We start from the raw sequence: 26,854 nt of genomic DNA on the forward strand, positions 1-26,854 counted from the left end.
TCAATGTGCTTTGTTCTAGAGTGTTGAACAGGATTTTTTGTGATGTTAATAGCACTTGTGTTGTCACAGAAGATAGACAACTTACCTTGAGCGATGCCATAATCATGAAGCATTTGTGTGCAGCAACTCCTAGCTGCAACATACTCAGCCTCTACAGTAGATAGGGAAATGCAATTTTGTTTCTTGCTGTGCCCAGCCACAAGATTGTTCCCAATAAAGAAACAGCCTCCAGAAGTGCTTTTTCTATCCTTTAAGTTTCCTCCCCAGTCAGCATTAGAATACCCTGCAATTTCCACGTTAGTGTCGAAGGTATAGAAAATACCACAGTTAACTGTACCTGAAATATATCGGATGATTCTTTTGACAGCTTCCAAGTGTGATTCCTTGGGATTTGCTTGAAATCGAGCACACACTCCCACACTGTAGGAAATATCAGGTCGACTGGCAGTGAGATACAGCAAGCTTCCAATCATGCTTCTATAGAGAGTGGAATCGATTGATTTTCCATGCGGATCTTCGCTCAGCTTAGTAGTGGTGCTCATGGGATTGTTAACCACTTTCTTGGATTCATGGCCAAATTTCTTGATGAGATTCTCAACATATTTGGTTTGAGAGAGAAAGATACCTGCATCAAGTTGCTTTACTTGCAGTCCAAGGAAAAAGGTTAGCTCACCACACATGCTCATTTCAAATTCACTTTCCATGACAGATTGAAATTCATTGACAAGATATTTAGATGTAGAACCAAAAACAATGTCATCAACATACACCTGAGTAATGATAAGATCATTTTTCACATGTTTTACAAATAATGTTTTATCAATTGATCCTCTCGTGTACCCTTTTCCCACAAGATGAGTGGAAAGCCTTTCATACCAGGCTCGTGGAGCCTGCTTGAGTCCATATAAGGCTTTCTTGAGTCTGTAGACATGGTCCAGGTTATGTGGATCTTTGAATCCTTGAGGTTGTTCCACATAAACTTCTTCTTGTAATATACCATTGAGAAAAACAGTTTTGACATCCATTTAGAACAGTTTGAACCTAAGATGACAAGCCATAGACAAAAGTAATCTCACAGACTCTAGTCGTGCAACAGGAGCAAAAGTTTCATCAAAATCAAGTCCCTCGACCTGTGAATATCCCTGTGTAACTAGCCTAGCTTTGTTTCTAATGACATTCCCTTTTTCATCACTTTTATTTCTGAAAATCCATTTAGTCCCTATGACATTGCAATTACTAGGTCTTGGTACTAAGTACCACACATCATTCCTAGCAAACTGATTCAATTCTTCCTGCATAGCACTAATCCATTGATCATCCAATAAGGCTTCCCTAGCATTTTTTAGTTCAACCAATGACACAAAACCAAACTGGGATATTACATTTATGTTCATCAGATTTTCAGAGATAAAACAAAGCAATACATTGTCATGGCTTACCTGATCTTGACTTACCTGTGTGGTAGCTTGACTTCTGGTCCTTAGGCCATCTGAAACTCTCCCAATGATGTCTTGACTAGAATGATCCTTTCGAACTTGTTTGAAACCTTGTCTCATTGTCGGAGCAGGTTCAAAAATGTTATCAGTTATTTCCTCTTCCTCATCATTGTTTAACTTAGATTCTGCCAGTGTGTTTGAGGTTGAAGAAGTATCTGCATATGACTCTTCTTGCTTGACAAGCTGATCATCAATAGATACATTGATAGATTCCATCACCACACGAGTTCTCTTGTTGTAAACTCGATAAGCCCTACTATTTAGGGAGTAACCTAGGAACACACCTTCATCACTCCTTGCATCAAATTTCCCAAGATGTTCTCGATCCCTTAAAATGTAGCAGATACTTCCAAAAGCATGAAAGTGTCCTACATTTGGTTTCTTACCTTTCCAAAGTTCATATGCTGTTTTGTCAGTGCCCGGTCTGAGAAAGACTCGATTTATGGTGTAGCAAGCAGTGCTTATAGCTTCAGCCCAAAAGTTGGTGCTAAGACCTGCATCATGTAGCATGACTCTGGCCATATCCAAAAGGACTCTATTCTTCCTCTCAACAATTCCATTTTGTTGAGGAGTGATTGGGGCTGAAAACTCATGGGAAACACCAAGCTCATTGAAATAGTTAGTAAAAGCAGCATTTTTAAACTCAATTCCATTATCAGATCTGACCCTTATCATACACAGATTAGATGATTCTTTTCTATCAACATTTTCTTACTTAGACTTTTAAAAGATTCAAATGTTTCAGCTTTGTCTTTTAGAAAATTTACCCATGTAAATCTTGAGAAATCATCTATCACTACCAACATATAGATTTTAACTCCAATACTTTCAGTTTGAGTTGGTCCCATAAGATCCATGTGGAGCAGTTCCATAACTTTTGTGGTTGTAGCTGAGTTCACCACTTTGTGAGGAGTCTTGATCTGCTTCCCAATTTTACAGCCTCCACACATCTTACCTGTCTTGCCTTTTAGGGATGGTAAGCCTCTGACAGATTGCTTGGAAGCTAACTTTAGCAGATCTTGATAGTTCACATGTCCAAGTCTCCTGTGCCATAATTCAAATGTCTCCTCTGTGGATTGCACTGAAAGACAAGACTGCGCAGAAGAAGATTCATTAGCATTAATATGGTAACCATTATAAAAGGATCTCTTACCGCCCATGATGCCTTCCCCTTTGTGATTTAACACTAGACATCGTTGTTTATTGAACCACACATCTTCATAATCATCAGCCAAGTGACTGACACTAATTAAATTTGTTGTCAGTCCTTCAACATAGAGTACATTCTTGAGATTTGGAATGCCAGGTGTATTGACAGTGCCTCGTGCTAGTATGCTTGCTTTCCTCCCATCACCAAAGGTGACAGATCCTGTTGTGCATTCATCCTCAAATTAAAGAAAGAGAACCATGCTTTGTCTCCAGTCATGTGTCACGAACAGCCACTATCAACATACCAGAAATCTTTGCGTTTGTCCTCCAAAGCTGTTAGAGCAACTAGATAGGTGGTCTCAATGTGTGTCACTTTTTCACCTGGTTTTACACATGTGATAAGACAAGTAGCATCAGTGTGAGCAAGAGAACTGCTTTTCCTAGTCCAGACAGGTTTATCTTTGGTAATTTTTAAGTTGCTTGTAGAAAATAAATCAGTCAGCTTATTGATAAGTTCCTTTTGATCTCTAAGTTCAATTTGTAGTGATTCTACACTACACCTTCCTTGAACAGGCTGTGCCTTAATTCTCTCGTTACATCTAGGTCTGATATGTCCTATCTTACCACAGTAATGACAGGTAGGAATAAAATTCTTGGAATTGAGATACCTGTTTTGACCAGTAGCAGTTCCTTGGTCAACCTTTACCTGTTGAGCATATTTATGCTCCTTGATCCTTTTGACAGGTTCGGTGCTGGATTCATTATTCTCAACAGTTTGTCGAGTTTCTTTTACAAACTTTGTACCTTTAGAACTTTCACCAGAGTAGCCAAGTCCAGAAGTGTCATGTGGGGCTTTACCTGATCCAAACAGTTTGGATATAGCTCCTGAACTGATGTCGAACTTGGTAAATTTTTCTTGTGTGACTTTTAGTTCATCCTGCAAGGAATCAATTTCTGTTAGCAAATTTAAGTTTAAAGCGTGTTGCCCTTTTACCTCAAGTTCCAGCACTTTGATTTTTTTGTTAAGTTCCAGACGCTCATTTTTCCATGCTGACACTTCTTCGTCATTTGACACATTTGCTAATTCATCAGCGAACCTATTCCGTTCTTGATCCAACAAGGTCTGAGATTCCTTTAACAGGTGCTGCATCTCTCCTTTTTCAGCCTTCAACTTCTCAACTTCTCTTTCCAATTCCATGTTCTTGATCAATGTGGCTTTTGATGCCTTATAGAGTTGCTTGCAGCGGATAGTAGTTTCATCATCTGAGAATATCTCATCACTCTCAGAGTCAGCTAATAAAGATGATACAAATGCCACATTTTCACTTTCCTGAGTTTCATCATCACTCCATGTTGATAGTAGCGACTTATTTTGACTGTTCCCATGTTTTCTATTTCCACAGTCAGTGGAAATATGACCATAACCTCCACATTCATAACACTTGGTTTTTCCTGAATGAGTTCCTTTGAAGCTACTTTTCCCATTCTTCCCACCGTAATCACTATTTCCATTACTGCTACTGTGAAATTTTTTTCGGGGAGCACTGGGACTCCTCATGGAGTTTTTGCTTTTGAGAAACTTCTTGAACACCTTTGTTAAGAGAGCAAGATCAAGTGTTTCTTCTTCTTCTTCTGCCTCTTTCACTACCTTTTTCACTACACCCTTAGATTTCTTGTCAGGCTTTAACCTCATTTAATAGGTTTTGAGATTTCCGATGAGCTCATCGAGTGGATACTCATCAATATCAAATGAATCCTCCATACTGGTGACTTTTGAATGAAACTTTTCTGGCAAGGCCTTGAGTATCTTTTTGACTATCTTATCTTCATCAAAGGGTGCCCCCAGACTACGACAATGACCGGAAATTTTAAGAATTCTACCATGAAAATCATCCACGGTTTCATCATCTCCCATAGTCATAGTTTCGAACTCAAAAATCAATGCTTGTAATTTCTGTGCACGTACCTTTTTATTTCCTTCGTATGTAGTCTGCAGAAGATCCCATGCCTGCTTGGCAGTGTCACAGTGACTGATCCTTAGCTTTTCCCGTTCAAAGAGGGCTGTGAAAATGCTATTCTTAGCTTTGAAATCTGCTTGCAGATCACGAACTTCTTCCTCAGTCCAGTCCTTCCTTGGTTTGGGAGTGGCAATGGATCGAAGAACTTTCTCCTTTTGCTTTTACCTCAGGTATCTTCCAGCCATTTTCTACAATATTCCACACATGTTCATCTTGAGCATAGAGATATGATTTCATGTATATCTTCCACTGAGTATATTTTTCACATCCGCCATCGAATCATGGAGGACTATTTACAGATCCACCACCAGCCCTGTCACGTGAATGTTCCATCATTCCCGGGATCACTAGAAAGTTCTAGAACCCACTCTGATGCCAATTGAAAACACTAGATGGAACAGTAACCCTATGTTTTTGAATAACAAACAAGGCTTTGTAAATAAACAACACAATTAGGAAGACCTCAACAATTGTTGACGCAGTGTAAACCTCACCACTGAGGAAACTTCACTGCGTGGCTTTTAACGTAGCCAACACGAGAAACAAATCCACTATTAAATCAAATTGTTACAGATCACAAGTCGTAGTATTCAACACAACCACGTTACTAGCAACACAGCTAACTTGTATACAATTTGAAAATCCTATACTGCAAACTTAAGTCTCTCAATGTCTGGTAAGCTTCAACGAATCAATCTTTCCCTTTCGCCTTGTATCAAGGGCTCACTGATCTCAAGTATGATATGTGAGAAAGAATGCAGTGAACATGAAAGGTAAATATCAAAGAGAGTTTTTAATAAATCAGTTTATGAAGATCATGCAACACATGAAACAGTTAAAGATGCCTAACGCCAAAAACTCTACATCATGAATCAGTTCGAAAACCTTATATAGAGGAGCAAGACTCCCCCTCAATCAAATCTTTTCTTAATCACCGAATAAGATAAACATGGAAAGGTTTTAAGACTGTTTTGAATATACAATCAAATCTTTTCTAACTGTAAACAGTGTCTCAATCGGATATGCACTCAAATGAGATTTTTCATATCAATTAAAAGCAATGCATATCAATTCAGAATCGTGCAAAATGATATGGATTAAAAGACACCTTTATCTCGAGATCAGTGAGAGTTATCTTCCTTGATTTGCTCTCCATGATACGATTCTGCGATCTTCTTTTATTTTCTTTGAGCCTCCGAACAAGTAGGAGAGATACTCTCCTAATGCTTTGCACTTTCTGATTTCCTTGTGGTCTTGGGAAAGTCATGTGTTGAATAGGAATAGTCCAATGTACACTACTAGAATAATGTCATTAGACATCGCCACTATTAAATCGGTCAGGATTGCACCTGATGTTAAAAATCGTGCTAACATCAATTTGTGAAAAAACCGATTTCTATTGTTATTATAGACATGAGTCACCAACTGAAACGATGAGAAAAGTTTCGTTGGAAATTTTTTTTAAAACGCGGAGGGACTAAGTTGAAATTTTCAGATACGTGGGGGGACCAAAATATTTGTTTCCCCAACACTTAGAATTTTTCACTTTGTCTAAAACTTACAAACCCTAATTACTAACTCTCACTTTGACTCCAGCGCGTGCCTCCTTCTTCGCGTCGACCTCGTTCTCCAACCTGACCCGCCCCGAGCTCGTTCTCAGACCTGAGCGGCCTCGAGCTCGTTCTCCGACCACCACCAACGTAGGTCTCTCTCTCTTCTCCCCACCACCAATACTGATTTTCTATCCGGCGTTTCATCGTCTTTTTCTTGTGAAGAGAGAGTGAGATGGGAGCGGAGAAAGCAGAGGCGTCATTGGATTCGTTGATCGCCGGGTTCAACAGTCAGATCTCAGAGCTCCAAGAGCTCATTATTGCTCGAAATAGTAAGACCCGACCTGATTACCCAATCTTAAATTTATGAACTTTTGATACGGCGATCTTATCATCTCACATATTCTTCCAATTAGTGCTCAAGCTCATATATATGGGTTAATTTCATTGAACTGCTTTTTATATTCGTAACTTAACAAAACAAGGAGTCAGAAGTGTTGAGGCATTGTTGTAAATTGTAATTTGATTATACTTCCTCGTGGGATTTGAAAGAAAAGATCTGTGTGACCAATTTAGTTGTCAACTTTTGTCTCAATGAATAAAGTTTTTAGTTATGCTACTATTTGCATATCACCACATATGAACTTGCTAAATGTCTAGTTTGATTATATGCTTCTGATTCTTTTGCTTTCTGATATGACATGTATCCTGGATTCTTAACTGAACTTTGCTAGTGTATTGGTACATGTAGGAAATAGATGATCTAGGTGAGGAATGGGTTCCTGAACCTCTCATTCCTCCTATCACAGAAGATATGCAGTATGAACCCCCAGTGTTGGAAAGGTGAGTGAGCTTAGTCCCTAGCTCTTCATAGACCAATCCATAGTTCAGCTATGCTTTAATTAGATGTTCCTCTTTTTGAATTTTATCAGGGAGAGAGAGAGAGAGAGAGAGAGACCATTAGCAGTACGTTATTTTTTTTGGAAGAATAAATAATTGGTTATTGCAATTTTCTTCAGTGTTATGTCTTGGAGTTAAAATGATGTTGCCTATGGGTAAATATAGAACAGTATATTCCTTGTTCTAAGGGATTTTGCTAATGAGTAGAATTTATTCAGTGCTGCAGGGCCACATACAATAGTCAATGGCAAAGAAGTAGTGAACTTTGCTTCAGCAAATTATCTTGGATTGATAGGACATGAGAAGTTGCTTGTAAGAGATAACTTTTCATATTACTGATATAATTGTCCTATATGAATGAGAGCATGAATAGCGTATTTATAGCAATGTCTAATCTCAGGAGTCATGTACATCTGCATTGGAGAATGAGTCATTTCTGTTTAGACATGAATTGATATATAAAGTGGTTTTTGTTTCCTCTTTTTTAGGGATGAAGGAGTCCATTGGGGAATACAAAATGGTCTTCATCTTTCTAGAAGCACAATTGTGTATTTCAAGCATAATGACATGGAATTATTAAGGAATACTCTGGAGGAAATCACTCTGAAGAATAAGCGGGCTAAGAAACTCCTTAGCTATATTGTGGTTGAAGCTGTGTACCAGGTATCTATGTCTATGCATTACAATATACCTTTGCAATTTCTTTTGGCATGTTCTGAGTTCTTTGAAAACACAACTAAACATCATCCAATTTCATTATAGAGGTTGCTAATACTATGCAAAATAAATGTGAGACTTCCATTCCTACATGAATTTATGCTAAAGAGCCATTGTCAGCAAGAGGACAATTGTACTTAAAAAGCAAGAGCTTGCTTTGTCACTGGAAAGTCAACAAGATGACCTTTCATCCTTTCATAGTTGCCATGTTAGCAAACTGCCTCCATTTTTAATGAGAATTGAATAACTTGTTGATTAGTAATTGTAGGTGAATTTGTTCTGTTGTCATGTACTCTGTTCCCGCTTTCTAATGCTAAGTATTTACCTATGTTATAGTTGTTTTATTACTTTGAAGGAGAAATATAGGTTTCGTGTTTTATTAGATGAGAGCAACTCATTTGGTGTCCTTGGAAAAGCTGGACGAGGTCTCACGGAATTTTGCGGGGTTCTGGTATTTTTCAAACACCCTTAAAAAAGAAAAAAAGATCAGAATATATTGATTCATAGTTAGTTTGTGATTTTCCAGTGGTGTGATATCTGTAGGTTGAAAAGATAGATATAATTACTGCTGCAATGGGACACGCCTTAGCCGCAGAAGGAGGATTCTGCACTGGAAGTGCTAGAGTTACTGATCACCAGGTATGGTCATTATATTCTGTGAAACTGATATGGTTACTGATGTGTGTATCAATAGAACGGAATTCTAACAAGAATTTTTTTGTCTTATTGTAATAATGGTTATGTCTTTGCCTGGATATAATATATTATGTCCAAAAGAATGTGTGTTTGATCTCATTTTTCATGTGCATGTGTGTTTCTCTTGGTTTGATATCGCACGGCCAGTATAGTCATCACTTGATTAGTAGTGTCTTAGCAGTCGCTTATCACATGCCTTGTGCTGGCATCCTCTTGATTGAGTATTGTGCTGTGATGTGCAGGATTGTCAGGTGTAATGGGGGTTGCTTATATTCAAGAAGTTGGGAAAGCCTCTTTTTTGAGTTAGGCTAGCTTTTAATTAACATTTTTGTAGCAATTATGAACAAACATGAATACTAATTGCTAGGCTAGCCTTGTAGTAGGTGAATTGGGGTTTTATTTTGCCCATTTTGTAAACTGTTAAGGATGATGATTTCAGATATAATAGCCCAATATTCAAATCACTCGTCAACTATCGAAATTGCAATTTATAACAGCAGCTATATATTTTGTGGACATCATCCTCTTTATAGAATGTGATGTCTAGATATAAAGTTGAAATCAGTTTTAACCATAAAAACTGATGTCTAGTAATACATATACATCAGTTCAAAAATGAAAATCGATGTTACTGAAATATATACAGACATCGATTTTTTGTCGAAAACGATATGTTACTGAGTACCAAACATCAGTTCCAAAATGGAAATCGATGTTACTAAAATATATAGACATCGATTTTTTGTCGAAAACGATATGTTACTGAGTACCAGACATCAGTTCCAAAATGGAAATCGATGTTACTAAAATATACAGACATCGATTTTTTGTCGAAAACGATATGTTACTGAGTACCAGACATCAGTTCCAAAATGGGAACCGATGTCTGCAACAGTATCAGTCATTGGTTCTTAAATCAATAACGATGTTAAAACGCAAACTTGTGTTGTATAATCTATATTTCTTTAAGCATTAAATACAATAAAATGTGGGTTTAACAATAGTAAAACATGTAAGTTTGTTATCATTTAAACCTATTTACATCGATTTATAATTAGGAACCGATGTCTACACGAATACTTGACATCGGCTAAAAATCGATGTCTGCATTTTCCAGATCTTTCTCATCACCCACAAAGACATCGGTCGGATTTTTGTTTCTCATCGGTTTTTGGCTGATGTCTGGGGCCATAATTCTAGTAGTGGTACTTACACTTTGTCTTCGAAATGCCAATGGCTTGTGGATGGACTCAGATATATCCATTGATGATACTTTTCTATCCTACTATAAACAACTTTTCACCACAGCAGGACCACGAAATTTATCTGATATTCTTCTCCTTGTTGACCCAGTGGTTACTGCTTCAATGAATCAATCTTTGTTAGCTGCTGTTAGTTTGGAAGAGGTTAAACAAGCTATCTTTGGTTTGGGATCCCTCAAGGCACCTGGTCCAGACGATTTTCCCGATCTTTTTTATCAGACTTATTGGACTATTGTTAATAAGGTCATCCATCAAGCTACGGCTTCCTTTTTCCAAACTGGTAACCTTTTATCAGAGCTTAACAAGACTCATTTGGTACTACTTCCGAAGGTCCCTCATCCTGAGCATGCTTTCCAGTTTCAGCCAATTGGACTATGTAACTTTTCCTATAAAATCTTGTCAAAAGTTATGGCTAATCGCTTGAAGCCCTACATGCCTGAGTTAATTTCTGAAAACCAAGCAGCTTTTGTGGTTGGCAGGCAAATTCAGGATAATGTGGTGGTAGCTCATGAAATGTTCCATCATCTCAAGCTCCTACGCCATATGGGATTGGGAGCTTTTGGATTGAAACTTGATATTTCTAAAGCCTATGATTCTGTTGAGTGGGACTTTCTTCATGCTGTGCTTCTCAAGATGGGTTTCCATGTTCATTGGGTTATGCTTATAATGAACTGTGTCAGATCAGTGACACTTTCAATTTTGGTTAATGGTAAACCTTCTGCCTTCTTTGCTCCTACTCGTGGTTTACGACAAGGAGATCCCTTATCTCCGTACCTCTTTATTTTTGTCAGTGATGTTTTATCAACAATGGTCTCCAAAGCTTGTGCTGTTCATTGGCTTACTCCTCTGCAAATCACACCCTCTGCACCCAAGATTAGCCATCTCTTATTTGCGGATGATTCGCTGTTCTTCTTTGATGCTACACAAGTTAATGCTTCTCATCTTCTGTTTCTGCTTCAGTCTTATAGTACTGCATCTGCATCAGGTCAACAAATCAATTACTCAAAGTCAACATTGTTTTTCAGCCCCAACACGGATGTCAATTTGATTACTCATATTTATGGTATTATTGGAGTTTCTTCTGTCTCTAATCCAGACAAATATTTGGGTCTCCCCACTGTTTGGGGTAGATCGATCCAAAGTCTCTGCTTTAGCTTATGTCAGAGACTCTATTAATCGTAAGCTTCAAGGTTGGAACAATAGCTCCTTAACACAAGCTGGAAAGGAGATTTTGATTAAGTCAATAGCTATGGCAATTCCAGCTTATCCCATGATGTGTTTTTCGGTTTCCCAAAACACTTTGCCATCAGATTGATTCTCTTATTGCACGATTTTGGTGGGGAAATAATGGAGACTCGGGTATTCATTGGATGAGTTGGTCAAGTTTAGGGTTGTCCAAAGCTAAAGGTGGGATGGGCTTCCGTGACCTCCAAGATTTCAATCAGGCACTTTTGGGTAAACAAGGCTGGCGTATCCTAACAAACCCTTCAGCACTTTGGGTTCGTATTCTTAAGGCATGGTACTTTCCTCTGGATACTTTCTTCACTGCTCGAAAAGGATCTTCAACTTCTTGGCTATGGTCAAGTCTTCTTCATGGAAGGGACCTTCTCACTAGCAATGTTGCTTGGCAAATTGGGAATGGCCTTCATGTTCCAGTCTGACATTCTAATTGGATTCCTCATCTCCCTGGTATGCATCTGATCCCCCATACACCAGTTGATGTTCAACTTCATGTTGACTCTTTAATTAACTGGAATTCTCTCACTTGGGATCTTACTGCTATTGAAGCCTCTATCACTGACTCTCAATTACAGGCTATTCCTTTAGTCTCGCCTAATCGGCCTAACCGATTAATCTGGCCTTTGGAGAAAACAGGTTCTTATACAGTTCGTTCTGGTTATCATGCTGCCCATTCTCTTACTTTTGTCCATCCTATTCCCCACCCTCATTCCTCTTTTTCTATCAACCCTCTTCTTTGGAAACAGGTTTGGGCACTTAAAACTCTTCCAAAAATTAAAACTTTTCTTTGGAGAGCTGTTTCTAATTTTGTTGCTACTAAAGCTAATTTGTTTCGTAGAAAACTGGCTAAGGATCCCTTATGTCCTCTTTGTCATCTTTTTCCAGAAACAATTGAGCATATACTGTTGGCCTGCCCTTGGTCTCTAAAGACTTGGTTTATCCATCCACTTGGTTACCGCCCTCCTCTCCAACAGCTCACCACTTTGGATAAATGGTTTACCCATTTACATCTTCCTCTCTCAACCACTTCTTCTTTTCGAACCACTGTTTATACTCATATCAGTTTTCTTCTTTGGAACATTTGGAAACATCGATGTCACTGTGTTTTTAATGATGTTCAACCTAATCCTTTCTTAATGGCCTCTCTTTCTTTCAATGCATCTTCAGAGTTTTTGGATCAGTTTATGGATCCTTCTCTTCAAATGGATAATTAGTTAGTGTCTTTGCGTCCCCCTCCCAAACCAAAATGGTCCCCTCCTTTGCCTTCCCAGATAAAAATAAATACTGATGCTTCATGGACTTTGGAAGGAACAGGACTAGCTGCTGTGGCTAGGAACTCTTCTGGTTCACTTGTATCTGGGAAGGTTTTATTTACCCATGCTTCTTCATCTTTGGTTGCAGAAGCATTGACAGTCAGATTGGGTGTCCAGTTAGCCTTGTCCATACCATCTACTCATTTTCTGTTTTGTAAGGAAAGTGATCTGTCATATTATAGCATATCTGTCATATTATTGCAGATTGCTCTATCATCTGAATTGTACAATAGTTGTAGCCTTCCTTGTATGTATTTTAGGTAGTAAATAGATTCCAGATTTGTAGGAACTTTCTGTAATCACCCTTGTATAAAGGATACGATTCTATGTTAATGAAATTATTACTTCAGTCCATCGATTCCTCCTTCTTTCATGGTATCAGAGCAGGACTAGATCTTCACTCTTCTTCTTCCCTGCTGCACTCTATCTTCTCGTGTAGCCTGCTCTCTAGTCTCTCACCGACCCAACCAACATGGGTAAAGACGATGTTCCACCTTCAAAAGACCATGGCAAATCATATGCCGATTCCTCTAATATATCCTCCTATATCTGAAATGTCAAAATCAGACCTTTCTAATCCTTATTACACCCATCATTCAGATCATCCGGGGCTAGTCCTTGTCTCTAAACCTCTGAATGGAGACAATTATGCAGGATGGAAGAGGGCTATGACTTTAGCTCTGAATTCCAAGAACAAGCTGGGTTTTGTGAATGGTACAATAACGGCTCCCTCAGAAGAGACCGATCCAGAAGGCTATGCTACTTGGTCACATTGCAATGATATGGTCCACTCATGGATCATTAACACAGTAGATCTAGAAATCAGTGATAGTGTCATCTACTATCCTACCGCTCACGAAGTATGGGAAGACCTTCGTGAACGGTTCTCTCAAGGTAACGCCCCACGAATCTTTGAAATTCAGAGAGAGATCGCCTGTCTCCGATAAGAACAGCTGTCAGTCTCAGCTTATTATACAAAATTGAAGAGCCTATGGGATGAACTAGCTACCTATTCCGAGATATCTCGTGGACCACAGGCAGAACAACAAAGACTCATGCAATTTCTGATGGGGCTGAATGATACTTACAGTTCCGTTCGCGGACAAATTCTTTTGATGGTTCCTTTACCAACAGTCCATAAAGCATATGCAGCGGTTGCTCAGGATGAGAAGCAACGTTCTCTTTGTGCTTCTCATCCCACTGCAGAATCCTCAAGCGCCACAATGGCCGTGCGCAATCCAGGAAGATCCAATTACAATTCAGGAAGAGGGGGACGTTTTGAGAGGAATGATCGCCAAAATCAACGTCCAGATCGTAGTTTTGGGTCCCAGGAAGGACGCCGTGTTGACACAAAACGGCGTCAAGGATCCGGCAGGGGGAGACCGCATTGTACCTACTGTGGAGATCAGGGTCATTGGGTACAGACTTGTTATCAATTAATTGGGTATCCCCCAGGTCATCCTAAAGCAAAACAGGGCACTGGTTTTTCGAAGCAATCAAGAACGGCAATGCCTTCAGCAAATCAGGTTAGTGAAGCAGTTGAAGATGGTAATGGGCCGACGATGACTCTCACTGAAGCCCAGTTTAAACAGTTTATGGCTGTCCTTAGTAATCCGACTTTGAAGCCCGATTCAAATGCCAGCTCAGGTTCCAAAGCTAATGTCGTGACAAAACCAGGTTTGTCTAAAGTCGTTTCCCGCAATTGGATCATTGACAGCGGTGCGACCGATCATATTACTTCTTCTACGCGATTATTGCATAAAAATAATAATTGCTCATTACCACCCGTTTTATTGCCTAGTGGAGATAAAGTTGACATTGTTGAAAAAGGATCAATACCACTGAGTACCATGTTTTATCTTCATGATGTGTTATCTGTGCCTAAATTTAAAGTCGATTTATTATCGGTTAGTCGATTGACGAGAGGATTGAATTGTTCAGTGACTTTCTACCCATATTGGTGTATTTTGCAGGATCTGGCTACGAGGAGGACGATTGGTTTGGGTGAACAACGTAACGGATTATATTATTTGATGGCATTAGCGACGGAGAAGTCCAAAACCAGTCCTTCCTTTTCCACCGCACGCTCAGCTTGTCATCTTACCATCACCTCCACCGATTTATGGCACAACCGCTTAGGCCATGTGTCATCCTCTTGTTTAGGTTTCATTGCTAAGAAGTTTTTGCATGTTTCCATTCCGTCTAATAATGCTTGCCATATATGTCCTTTGGCAAAGCAGAGTCGCCTACCTTTTCATACTAGTACCATATCTTCTGTCAAACCATTTGAAATTATTCATTGTGATATTTGGGGTCGATAGAAGGAAATCGATATTTCTGGTGCTCATTATTTTCTTACCATTGTTGATGACTATACACGTTTTACTTGGATTTTTTTAATGCGCCATAAAGATGAAGTCCAATCACTCATTAAACAATTTTTTAGCTATGTTATCACTCAATTTGATTCTCGCATTAAAACTTTCCGTAGTGATAATGGTAGTGAATTCTTATCCCTTCATTCGCTCCTTTTTTAATGATAATGGTGTCGTTTTCCAACATTCTTGCGTTTACACGCCCCAACAAAATGGGGTTGTGGAGCGTAAACATCGACACATTCTTCAAGTGGCTCGTGCACTCAAATTTCAAGCACACCTCCCTTCTCAATTTTGGGGGGAGTGTGCCCTTACCGCAGTCCACATCATCAACCGCTTACCTTCTCCCATTCTTTCTTTCAAAACTCTTTTCAAACTTCTTTATTCGAAACCTCCTTCTTTCTCCCACCTACGTGTTTTTGGCTGTTTAGCTTATGCTACCAACGTTAATCCCGCTCATAAATTTGATCAACGTGCCATTCAGTCCATTTTCATCGGGTATCCCGTCGGTCAAAAGACCTACAAGTTGTTTGATTTATCCCGCAAGAAGGTCTTTACTAGTCGCGATGTCAAATTTCTTGAGCATATTTTCCCCTATTCCACTTCGTCCAGTTCTATAGTCTCATCATTGGGCCACCAACCTGGCCCAATTCCCTTGCCCCCTGACCCGTCCACCCCTACATCTGACGTTGACCTTTTCTTTTATCTTCCCAGTCCTCCTTCGACTTCGTCTCTTTCTCCTTCGACTTCGTCTCCTTCGCCCCTACATCTGACCCTGTTTCTTTTCCACCACAGACACCACCGCCTTCGCCGCCGCCACCATTGATCTCCCCCACCGCCCTCATCACCTCTACCACCACCTTCTCTCCGTACCTACTCCCGTCGTCATCCGACCCATCCTCCGGCCGGCGACGCTGTCCTTCCTGACCCTCCTACTTCTTCCTCACCGGGGCCGCCTTCTCCTCCAGCGTTGATCCCTCCTCCTTCTTCCTCACCTCTTCCCGCGGCTGCCGTACCCACCGACCCTATTCCCAGTCCCATTGCTGACCCCGATCCTCTTCCCAATCCCGACCTGGCCCCTCTCCGTCGCTCCAACCGTCACGTTCGCCCACCGGACCGCCTCACCTACAATGTTTGCTCCACCGTTCCCTCCGACCAATCGCCCTCCTTACTGCCCGGTCCGATCAAAGGTACCCACTACCTCTTGGCTCATTTTGTTTCCTATCATCGGTATCTACCGCAGCACCTCGCCTACACGGCCAACCTCAGCCAAGTTACCGAGCCCCGCTACTATTCTGAGGCTGCCATTCATCCTGAATGGCAGGCTGCTATGCTTTCTGAATTACAGGCTCTTCAAGCTAACAGAACTTGGACACTGACTCCTCTTCCGGCCGGTAAGGTCCCTATTGGTTGTCGTTGGGTTTATAAGGTGAAATATAAGGCTGATGGTTCTGTGGAACGGTATAAAGCCCGCCTGGTTGCTAAAGGTTTTACTCAGTTAGAAGGGGTCGATTATCAAGAAACTTTTTCTCCTACTGCCAAAATCATTACTGTTCGATGTTTGTTGGCTTTGGCTGCAGCTCGTGGTTGGACTTTACATCAATTGGATGTGAATAATGCGTTCCTCCATGGCGATTTGTCTGAAGAAATTTACATGTCCCCTCCGCCTGGTCTTCGGCGACAGGGGGAGGAGAATATGGTATGCAGATTACATAAATCCTTATATGGTTTAAAGCAGGCTTCACGGCAGTGGTTTGAGAAATTTTCGGATGCTGTACGGTCAGGCGGGTACGTCCAATCTAAAGCTGATTATTCATTATTCACTAGAAAGCATGAGAATTCATTTACTGCACTTTTGATCTACGTTGATGACATAATAATTACCGGAAATGATTTGGAGAATATTGCTACACTTAAAGCTTTCTTACATAGTCAATTTAGTCTCAAAGATCTTGGAGACTTAAAGTACTTTCTTGGTATTGAAGTATCGACTTCCAAACGGGGAATTTTTATATGTCAACGTAAGTATGCTTTAGAGATTATTGAAGATACAGGGTTACTAGGAGCTGCACCTGTGGATACTCCCATGGAAAAAGGTTTAAAATTGTCTGATCATAGTGATTTGCTCAAAGACCCTTGAAAGTACAGGAGGTTAATTGGGAGGCTTATTTATCTCACTGTTTCACGCCCTGACATCAGTTATGCAGTCCATGTCCTTAGTAGATTCATGAATCAACCAAGAAAAATGCATTAGGAGGCAGCTTTGAGAGTAGTACGCTATCTAAAAGGCGCTCCTGGACAAGGTCTGTTTTTCTCTTCCACCAATGATCTGAAATTGAGGGCTTATTGTGACTCTGATTGGGCGGGATGCCCTGTCACTAGAAGGTCTACCACCGGATACTTTGTTTTTCTTGGACCTTCCTTAATTTCTTGGAGGTCAAAACGTCAAAAGACAGTAGCTTTGTCTTCAGCAGAGGCGGAATATCGTGCTATGACAGGGACATGTTGTGAGCTGACTTGGTTGCGTTATCTGCTTAGAGATCTGAGTCTATCTCTCCGTGAACCGGCTCTGCTGTTTTGTGATAACAAGGCTGCACTGCATATTGCTACCAACCCGGTATTCCATGAGCGAACTAGGCATATCGAGATGGATTGCCACTACATTAGAGACAAAATTCTAGATGGTACTGTGGCCACGAGGTATGTGAATTCAGCTTATCAACTTGCTAATGTTCTTACTAAACCTTTGGGGAAAGATATCTTTGTTCCTATGATTCGCAAGTTGGGAGTGCAAGATATCCACTCTCCAACTTGAGGGGGAGTGTAAGGAAAGTGACCTGTCATATTATAGCAGATCTGTCATATTATTGCAGATTGCTCTATCATCTGAATTGTACAATAGCTGTAGCCTTCCTTGTATGTATTTTAGGTAGTAAATAGATTCCAGATTTGTAGGAACTTTTTGTAATCACCCTTGTATAAAGGATACGATTCTATGTTAATGAAATTATTACTTCAGTCCATCGATTCCTCCTTCTTTCATTGTTAATGCTTTGATCCGTGGGGATCTAATTAACGATAAGTAAAGAGAGAGAGAGAGAGAGAGAGAGAGAGCGACACAAGCGAAGTATAGTGGTTCACCTCCCGCCTTAGCGGGAGACTACGTCCACTTGAATGTGTACTAGTGTGTCGAGCCTTGCGGCCTAACAAGATTACAAAAGATGTAATGGATATGGAATCTGTTTAAGTGAGAGGAGGCATTCCTTTTATAGATGAAGGAGTGCTCTTCATTTACATGGTTTTTGATGTGGGACAAGCAAAGATAACTATTCTAGTGTAGAAAGCCTAGTTTGTGAGGGCAACTTTGCAAGGCCGGAAAGGTGGCTTCCCGGCGACGGATTTGCGACTTCCGGATACCGTAGCGTAGCTTGAACATAGGGCTACAAGATACAAGTAGCGGTTGGGCCTCACCATGGCTTGTGGGTGTCCCAAAGAGGGTGTTACTTATGCTTGGTGATGTAGTAAATACTCCATATTGTTGGAGGTATGTACAAGTCCCCGAAGTCCCCAAGTAAGAGGAGCTTCATGGTTGGGGAGTTATACACATGATGTCACCAAGCATAAGTAATCGGGCGGTACGGAGCCCCTACAAGTCCCCGAACTCCGTAAGCAAGAAGGGACTCATTAACCTGCACAACAAAGGCAAAAAACAGGCATATGTAGAATGCTCGTTGCATTGGGCAACAAATGTGAGTTGCATTGATATGCGTTGGCATATATGAACGTATGGGGTGCGTGATACATGTTAATGCATATACGCGAATGGTGCCGAGTACGATCGATTATGACGTACAAACTCGAGAACGCGTATGGTCGTGTGAGCGTATGGATTGCATATGATAAATGTAAGTTGCATGAGCGGTGCGAAGGTAAGCGCTTGTAAATCATGAACGATGACCGCGCGTACGGTTGTGTCTGTTTGGTTTTCGCTCGTATTAATGGAACGTGAAAAGAATTTGATTTGTCGCGGTCGGTAAACGACAAATGGTAGAAAAATTCAATGTTCCATTAACGTGTGGTGTGTCGAGTAGACAGGAGCGTAAAGGTCGAGGATTGCCGGGAAGGCATGAGCGGAAAGCTCGTGAGCGGGAAACTCGGGGTTGCCGGGAAGTCATGAGCGGGGAGCTCGTGGGTTGCCGGGAAGGCATGAGCGGGGAGCTCGTGGGTTGTCGGGAAGGCATGAGCGGGAAGCTCGAGGGCTGCCGGGAAGGTATGAGCGGAAGCTCGTGGGTTGCCGGGAAGGCATGAGCGGGAAGCTCAAGGATTGCCGGGAAGGCATGAGCGGAAGCTCGGGGTGCCGGGAAGGCATGAGTGAAAGCTCGGGGTGCCGGGAAGGCATGAGCGGGAAGCTCGTGGGTTGCCGGGGAGGCATGAGCGGAAGCTCGGGGTGCCGGGAAGGCATGAGCGGGAAGCTCAAGGATTGCCGGGAAGGAATGAGCGGAAGCTCGGGGTGCCGGGAAGGCATGAGCGGGAAGCTCGTGAGCGGAAGCTCAAGGGTTGCCGGGAAGGCATGAGCGGAAGCTCGAGGTGCCGCGAAGGCATGAGCGGTAAGCTCGTGGGTTGCCGGGGAGGCATGAGCGGAAGCTCGGGGTGCCGGGAAGGCATGAGCGGGAAGCTCAAGGATTGCCGGGAAGGCATGAGCGGAAGCTCGGGGTGCCGGGGAGGCATGAGCGGAAGCTCGGGGTGAGTGGGAAGCTCGTGGGTTGCCGGGGAGGCATGAGCGGAAGCTCGGGGTGCCGCGAAGGCATGAGCGGTAAGCTCGTGAGCGGAAGCTCGTGGTGCCGGGAAGGCGTGAGCGGTGAGCTCGTGAGCGGAAGCTCAAGGGTGCCGCGAAGGCATGAGCGGTAAGCTCGTGGTGCCGGGAAGGCGTGAGCGGAAGCTCAAGGGTGCCGCGAAGGCATGAGCGGTATGCTCGTGAGCGGAAGCTCAGGGGTGCCGCGAAGGCGTGAGCGAAAGCTCGGCGGTGCCGGGAATGCACGAGGGCGAAAGTCGGCGGTGCCGCTGAGGCACGAGCGCGAAAAGTTCGGCGGTGCTGCTGAGGCACGAGCGCGAAAAGCTCGGCGGTGCCGCTGAGGCACGAGCGCGAAAAGCTCGGCGGTGTCGCTGAGGCACGAGCGCGAAAAGCTCGGCGGTGTCGCTGAGGCACGAGCGCGAAAAGTTCGGCGGTGTCGCTGAGGCACGAGCGCGAAAAGCCCGGCTGTGCCGCTGAGGCACTAACGGGTAGCTCGAGGTGATGCCGCGAAAAGCTCGGCGGTGCCGCTGAGGCACGAGCGCGAAAAGCTCGGCTGTGCCGCTGAGGCACTAACGGGTAGCTCGAGGTGATGCCTTGAGGCATGAGCGTGACCGTTGCTAATTATGTTGGGCTGTATGTACAAGTCCCCGAAGTCCCCAGTCAAGGAGGGTGTTCTTGCGGGTTGATACCAAAGCGTAGCTTTGTGCCGTATATCAAGCATAATTAGTGTGAGTGCGTCGTCCATCTAGAATTGGTTGGAGCGAACGCTTTTGCCCTTTCGGGTGGGCCCCTGCCAGGCCCTGCGAGGAGTCCCCCACTCCTGGCTATAGACCTCCGGATGGTCGGAAAATTGTTTGATGAGGGGAGCTGCGCGGAGCAGAGGGTGTTGGGTAGCGAGCCCAATCTTTGGTACCCAAGCGTCGGGGTTAACTGCCGGATCAATGGCTGCCATGGGCTGTGTTAACTAGTCCCTTTACTATTTCTCAGAGGAGAAACTTGACTGCAATGCCGCGTAGCGGTCATTGTCATTATGAGGCGTTGCCTTACCGCTTGGCGGTTGAATGAAAAATGATAAACACATAGAGCAAGTAATAATATTTTGTTTGAGTGTCTCATGTTTATTTAATTGAGTTGCAATTAAAATTGAAGCATGGCATATGTGTATAGCATGTACTTGTGATGTGGATGCTAATAACATTGTAGATATGCTAAAGGATCATTGAGATCGGTATGTGAAGCATGGCATATCTAGTATGTGAGATCTAGAAAGTGTTGCCAAATCTACGAAATGTTGTAGGCATGCCTAAAAGTTATGGAAGCATGTAAAGATAGATCAAGTGTGATATATTTGTAGGCATGCTTAAAGTAGTAAAAGCACGGCATTGGCATGGTAATAGCTCTAATTGCAAGAGCGCAAAAGATAAGAGGAAGGCACTTATCTTGTGCCGGTTTGGAGGCTAGCGGAATTGGCCGAGCGTGACGCTCCATTGCATTGTGGCGGATAAAGTACTCCGATAATGTCTGTCAACTTGTAGTTGCGGTTAAATGCTCAATAGAAAAAGTTGAATTTCCTTGAATCAAAATAGATGATTAGTATGTGGATATGTAAAATCAACACTAGTATTTTGTATATGTACTTTGATAAGATATTAACCAAAGTGTATATGTGAAGTAGCAGCTGACGGCAAAATGACATGAAATTTTTGATGGAGTTTAACATGTCAAATGTGCAAATATGTATTGGACAATGAGATATGGTCGCAGGAGCATACGTGTGAGATGCAATGGGCCTGATTTAAACATTCGCCACGCTAACAACAAAAAGGCCACAAATATAATTGCGTGCCTAGTATTGACGGGTGCACTAATGAAGCAAATGATAAAACCATGTAGTAGAATGACATTGATCATTTATGAATGTCAAATACTGACAAGTATTTTAAACAAACCATTTAAGCATGTGACCCAAGTATTCATGACAGTTTTGACTAATTCTTACTGGAAGAATGTGGTCACAAATGATGTCCTGTCAAATGCGTAGAAAGTAGGTGATCCAAGTCTTTCATATATTGACATATGTATGGTGACACATGCAGCGTGATTACTAATATACAATTAACATGAAAAGCATGTGGTCGATACATGCATGTGTGTTGCAGGTGTGCAGAGAAGCATACTTTATGGGTGGCATTGAATTATTAATCCTGCTTCTGTTTACCAACTGCACTACGCGTGAATAACCAGAGAAAGAGACAAGAATACTTATCTCGATGGGTGGCCTTGCTGCATATGAACCCAGTGAAGAGACCGGGTGCTCAAATCGGGAAGATTGAAAGTGGACGCTCGGAAATGTGAAACTCTGCCAGAGATCGCAGGTTTGGGAGGACTAAAGCTCCGTTGGTCGCTGGGTTTTGGAGCTCCGCCTGTCCAGATTTCGACGCCGACGATGGAGCTTGGCGGTGCTGACGTGCTACCAATCCTGGGCGGAGATGCTCAGCGGTGAAGATGCTCGGCGGAGGTTTTGCCGCTGATGGTGCTCTGGCGGAGCAGTTGAGCTGGCAGCGGTGCCTAGCTGCTGTGGAGCTGTGCTGGATGAGGGAGAAGTTCGGCGGTGGCCTCCTGTGGTGTTTGGAACTCAGCGGAGGTTTGGAGCTCAGCGGAGACCCGGTTCGATGGTTGGCCGCCATGATTGGAGCTCGGAAGCCGCTTGATGGAAGGTCGGCGGTGATCTACCGCCGGAGACGCTGAGGCGGGTCTGGAGCTCGGCGGATGATCCAAGTGCGGCGGAGACGCCGAGTAAAGCCGAGTACTTGGCCAGCGAGGGTGTTCGCCGGCGAATGAGGTTGGGCGGTGGTTCCCCAGCGGAGCGTAGCGGAGATCTCGTTCAGCTGATAGTTTGCAGCTATGATGCAGTGGCGGTAAGTGACCGCTGATTGGTGCACTGATCACCTTCAGGATACTCAACTAAAACCGCTGGCGGTGCTTCTTGACGTTGATAGCCAGCGGTGGCTCTTGGTCAGCGGCGTGTGTGGTCAGCGAGTATGCGCGCAGCGGTGACCGACTTTGCACCCAGTGGAGCATGCTCAGCGGGTATGGCGGAGCGGGGGAGTTCGGCGGAGATGCAAGTTGGGCAGAGGAGCTCCCAGCGGCGAAGCTGGTCGGATCCTTAGAGCTGCAGGTTGGGCGGAGCGTCGGAGTTGCAGCTGGCGGTGCTGCAAGTTGGGCGGCATTTGGAACTCAGCGGAGGGGAGAAGAAGAGTTTGGTGGAGGTGGTTGGGTGCCCAGAGAAAATCTCTGGGTGTCCAGAGAAGTTTGGCGGCAATTTTTCAACTTTTTTTTTTTTTTAGGTTCAGCGTTGACTAACCTTGACCATACGTTGACCGGACCCTGATGGGCGTTGACCGACTCCGCTGGGCGTTGACCGGAGTTGACCAGCCATGTTGGGCGTTGACCGACCCCGCCGGGTGTTGACCGACCCCAATTTGATGTTGAATGAGCGTTGACTCGACACTTACGGGTCAAAGTTCGTGGTAGGTGACGAAGCCTTTGTGTTGGCTTCCCACAGACGGCGCCAATGTTAATGCTTTGATCCGTGGGGATCTAATTAACGATAAGTAAAGAGAGAGAGAGAGAGCGACACAAGCGAAGTATAGTGGTTCACCTCCCGCCTTAGCGGGAGACTACGTCCACTTGAATGTGTACTAGTGTGTCGAGCCTTGCGGCCTAACAAGATTACAAGAGATGTAATGGAGTGGATCTTTAAGTGAGAGGAGGCATTCCTTTTATAGGTGAAGGAGTGCTCTTCCTTTACATGGTTTTCGATGTGGGACAAGCAAAGATAACTATTCTAGTGTAGAAAACCTAGTTTGTGAGGGCAACTTTGCAAGGCCGGAAAGGTGGCTTCCCGGCGACGGATTTGCGACTTCCGGATACCGTAGCGTAGCTTGAACATAGGGCTACAAGATGCAAGTAGCGGTTGGGCCTCACCATGGCTTGTGGGTGTCCCAAAGAGGGTGTTACTTATGCTTGGTGATGTAGTAAATACTCCATATTGTTGGAGGTATGTACATTCATGTTTGAGATTGATTCTCTCCAACTTGTTAAGCTCCTCACCCATTCCACCACATCCACAGATTGGGCTATGTTGCCTTTTGTGGATCATATCAGAGCTTTAACAGTTGATCTTGGTTCTTTTAGCTGGGGTTGGACCAGCAGAATAGCTAATCAGGCAGCAGACCACATCGCCTTGTTAGCTCGCAGGAGGCAGTGTCCAGCTGATTGGGTTCAGTTTCCACCTTCCTCCTTTGCTCATATTCTCTTGTATGATGCAAGACATGCTCCAACTTAGTTTATTTCGTGTTAGCTCCCCTGTTCCCTGCGTGTTTTGGGCAGGGGTTTAGCTCTGCTTTGTTTTTGTTTTGTTCTTGGTTCCCAGTTTTAATGCATTTATTTCTGTTCAAAAAAAAAAAAGTTAGGCGGGTGACGCCATCGCAGTGGTGAAGTATTTCTAACACGCCTTGAGCCCCAACTTAGTAGGGCACCTCTATTTGCTAATGGATGGGGAAGCAATTCAAATCTTAATTTCAAAGATAAATTGCAAAGCATAAATCTTCTCAATTATTTTGTATATTTATTCCTCTTATGTATGTATGTATGTATGTATGTATGTATGTATGTATGTATATAAATGCAATATAAAATCAGAAAATCTCACCGATACTGTTAGGGAATGTTAGCAAATTAGCTCTTGTACTGTTAAGTCTGTTAGGGAATGTTAGAAAATCATTTTTTAACTGGACTTTTATAATGTTGATACTTGTGATTAATGATCAAGGACAAACTTAAGACATTGCCTTGTATTCTAAATTTCTGTCCTTAATTGCTAAACTGAAAATAGGGAGGATTAGACAGAAAATTTGACCAATTTAGCCATCTCCCCATTTTCAATCAAACAAGAGTATGTTTGACAAAAAAATTCAAATAAGAGTATGTGGTCCTCCCTTGGTCTTAGTCTTGGATTGGTAAGGAAGAGTCTTATACGGGGAGGCGTCTCGTAGTCATTTTTTCATACATTTTATGTCAACATTCAAGGTTGAATACAAAACAAACTAAAATTAAGCAATTCAAGGTTGAATACATTTAAAGAAATGAAATAAACTCAATTATTTGGGTTTGCTGGAGATAGACATAGTAATTTATCAAATGCATTCTCCTTGAAATTAGTTTCCAAAGATTGTTCGAAGAACCGGTCTAGATGAGAAATTTTTTTGTGATTCACACATTCAAAATTCTTTGGCCTCGTTTGTTTCACAGATTTTAAACTCGAGAAAGGGAGTACTTACTTTCTTGTGTTTGGTAAGTGCAAAGTTCGGAAAATGGTTCCTCTTGCAAGGAAAATGAATCCGTCCATGCTCTTAACGAACCATTTTCCTTTCTCATTTCCTAGCATTTATTACACTTTTCTAACATTTATTACACTATTTGTATGGCTAAAATAATTCTATAAAGAAATAAATACTAATTTTCTTCAATTATACTATTAGTTATTGATTCCATTCCTTACTGTTACCAAACTCATTAGTAGGAATCTTAATTTCCCTTCCCGATGGAAATACAAAGGAACAATTTTCCTAAAAATCAATTCCGAGAACCAAATGAGGCCTTTAGTTAAATATGATTATAATTTCCATACAAGATTGGCACCGCTATTGCCTTTTATTTTTCTAGTTTTTTTTTCTTTCAGTTAGGTAGTTGAATTTATAACTTTGGTTGGTCACAAGTTATGCCCACTTATGCCATGAACTGTTATCTTCTTCCTAAAAGCTTATGTGATGACATCCATCAGCTTTGTGCCTCTTTCTTCTGGGGGGACATGGAAGGCGCGCAAAAAGAAAATCCATTGGAGAAGTTGGGAAAGGTTGTGTTTAACAAAACATGAAGGCGGCATGGGTTTCAAGAATATTTATGCGTACAATATGGCTATGTTAGCCAAACAAGGCTGGCGAATCCTCACTAATCATGGCTCTTTGATAGCTCAAGTGTACAAAGCTCGTTACTTTCCACATTGTTCATTTTGGGAGACTGGTTTGAGTGATGCACCATCATACTCTTGGAGAAGTATACTTGAGAGCAGACCACTTCTAAGAGCAGGAACCACTTGGAGAATTGGTGATGGAACCTAGGTCAATATCTGGAATGATCAATGGATACCTCACTGTCCACGATATATGATTCAAAGACCAGCAAGTATTGCTTTGGAAAGGGTTGCTGAGCTGATTGACCCTCAGACAAGAACTTGGAACCTTACGTCAGTACAAGTTGCATTTCTACCTAGTGTAGCTGAACATATTTTGTGTATCCTACTGAGTCAACATCCTATGCCTGACAGGTTGGGTTGGGGGCCTGAAAAACGTGCTAATTTCACCGTGAAGAGTGCCTACTGGATAGCTCGTCAACAAGTGTTAGGTAATGTCCTAGCCTCATCTTCAGCCAGTGATCCTTTTAAAAAAGACCTTTGGAAACGCCTCTGGAAGGCTAGGGTCCCTGGAAAGGTTCATATATGTGTATGGAGGGCATGTAACAACTTACTCCCTACAAGAGAGCAACTACTTCGTAAGGGTTATGAAGGAGAAGCTGGTTGTCTCTTATGCAACAACAAGATGGAAAACAATGCTCACTTGTTTTGTAAGTGTACAACCGCTCTTCAAATCCTTTCAGGCCCATGTTTTTCTTTACAACATACTATTCTACCTAACTTGAACTTCAAGGAGTGGATGCTAGAGCAAGCCCTTAATCTCAAATCTGAAATCTTTGAGAAACTTCTTATGATCATTTGGGGACTGTGGAAGAATAGGAATGTGTACCTACATGTACATTTGCAAAGCATAATTAGCTATAATGAGCCACGCTCATTGTACCGCCAGAGGTACCAACTACTGCCAAAGGAGTGACCCACGGATAGGCAGCCAGGCGGGCTACAGCCTGAGCACAAGATTACCCCAGGATCACCGCTGGCGCGCCGCCACGCGCTGCGCCAAGACGGCATCAGAAGCTACTGAAACTGGGAACTGAAGCACTTCAGTCCCACATCGGAAACAAGGAGAAGATCTGACCTCTCCTCACCTATAAAGGTCTTCTTCTCTCTCTTCATTAAATTACGCATTAACTACTCATTTATTATTGTGCTGCCTATATGTGTCAACTGACTTAGGCATCGGAGAAGTGAAGACCGCCCAACGCTGTCTCCCTCTGACGCCCTGTCTTTCATTTGGTAGCCAGCAAAGATCATCAAGTATATAGAGTAGCGGTCCGCCCACCGGACCTGCGTTAAACGGAGGTTTGGCTACC

General features: G+C 42.6%; 1 protein-coding gene and 1 pseudogene across 1 annotated transcript; one reads left to right on the forward strand and one right to left on the reverse strand.

Annotated features, from left to right (window-relative positions):
• Positions 1-1,025: 1,025 nt before the first annotated feature.
• On the reverse strand, positions 1,026-4,338 carry LOC133744627 (uncharacterized). Its single transcript, XM_062172702.1, has 4 exons — positions 2,940-4,338; positions 2,212-2,865; positions 1,455-2,077; positions 1,026-1,370 (listed from the first exon to the last, which is right to left on the reverse strand). Exons 1-4 carry the CDS (start codon positions 4,336-4,338, stop codon positions 1,026-1,028), a joined length of 3,021 nt encoding a protein of 1,006 aa, XP_062028686.1.
• Positions 4,339-6,494: 2,156 nt separating this feature from the next.
• On the forward strand, positions 6,495-8,979 carry LOC133744629 (long chain base biosynthesis protein 1-like; annotated as a pseudogene).
• Positions 8,980-26,854: the final 17,875 nt, after the last annotated feature.

Source organism: Rosa rugosa, chromosome 4 (assembly GCF_958449725.1).
Source record: "Rosa rugosa chromosome 4, drRosRugo1.1, whole genome shotgun sequence".
NCBI classification, from domain to species: domain Eukaryota; kingdom Viridiplantae; phylum Streptophyta; class Magnoliopsida; order Rosales; family Rosaceae; genus Rosa; species Rosa rugosa.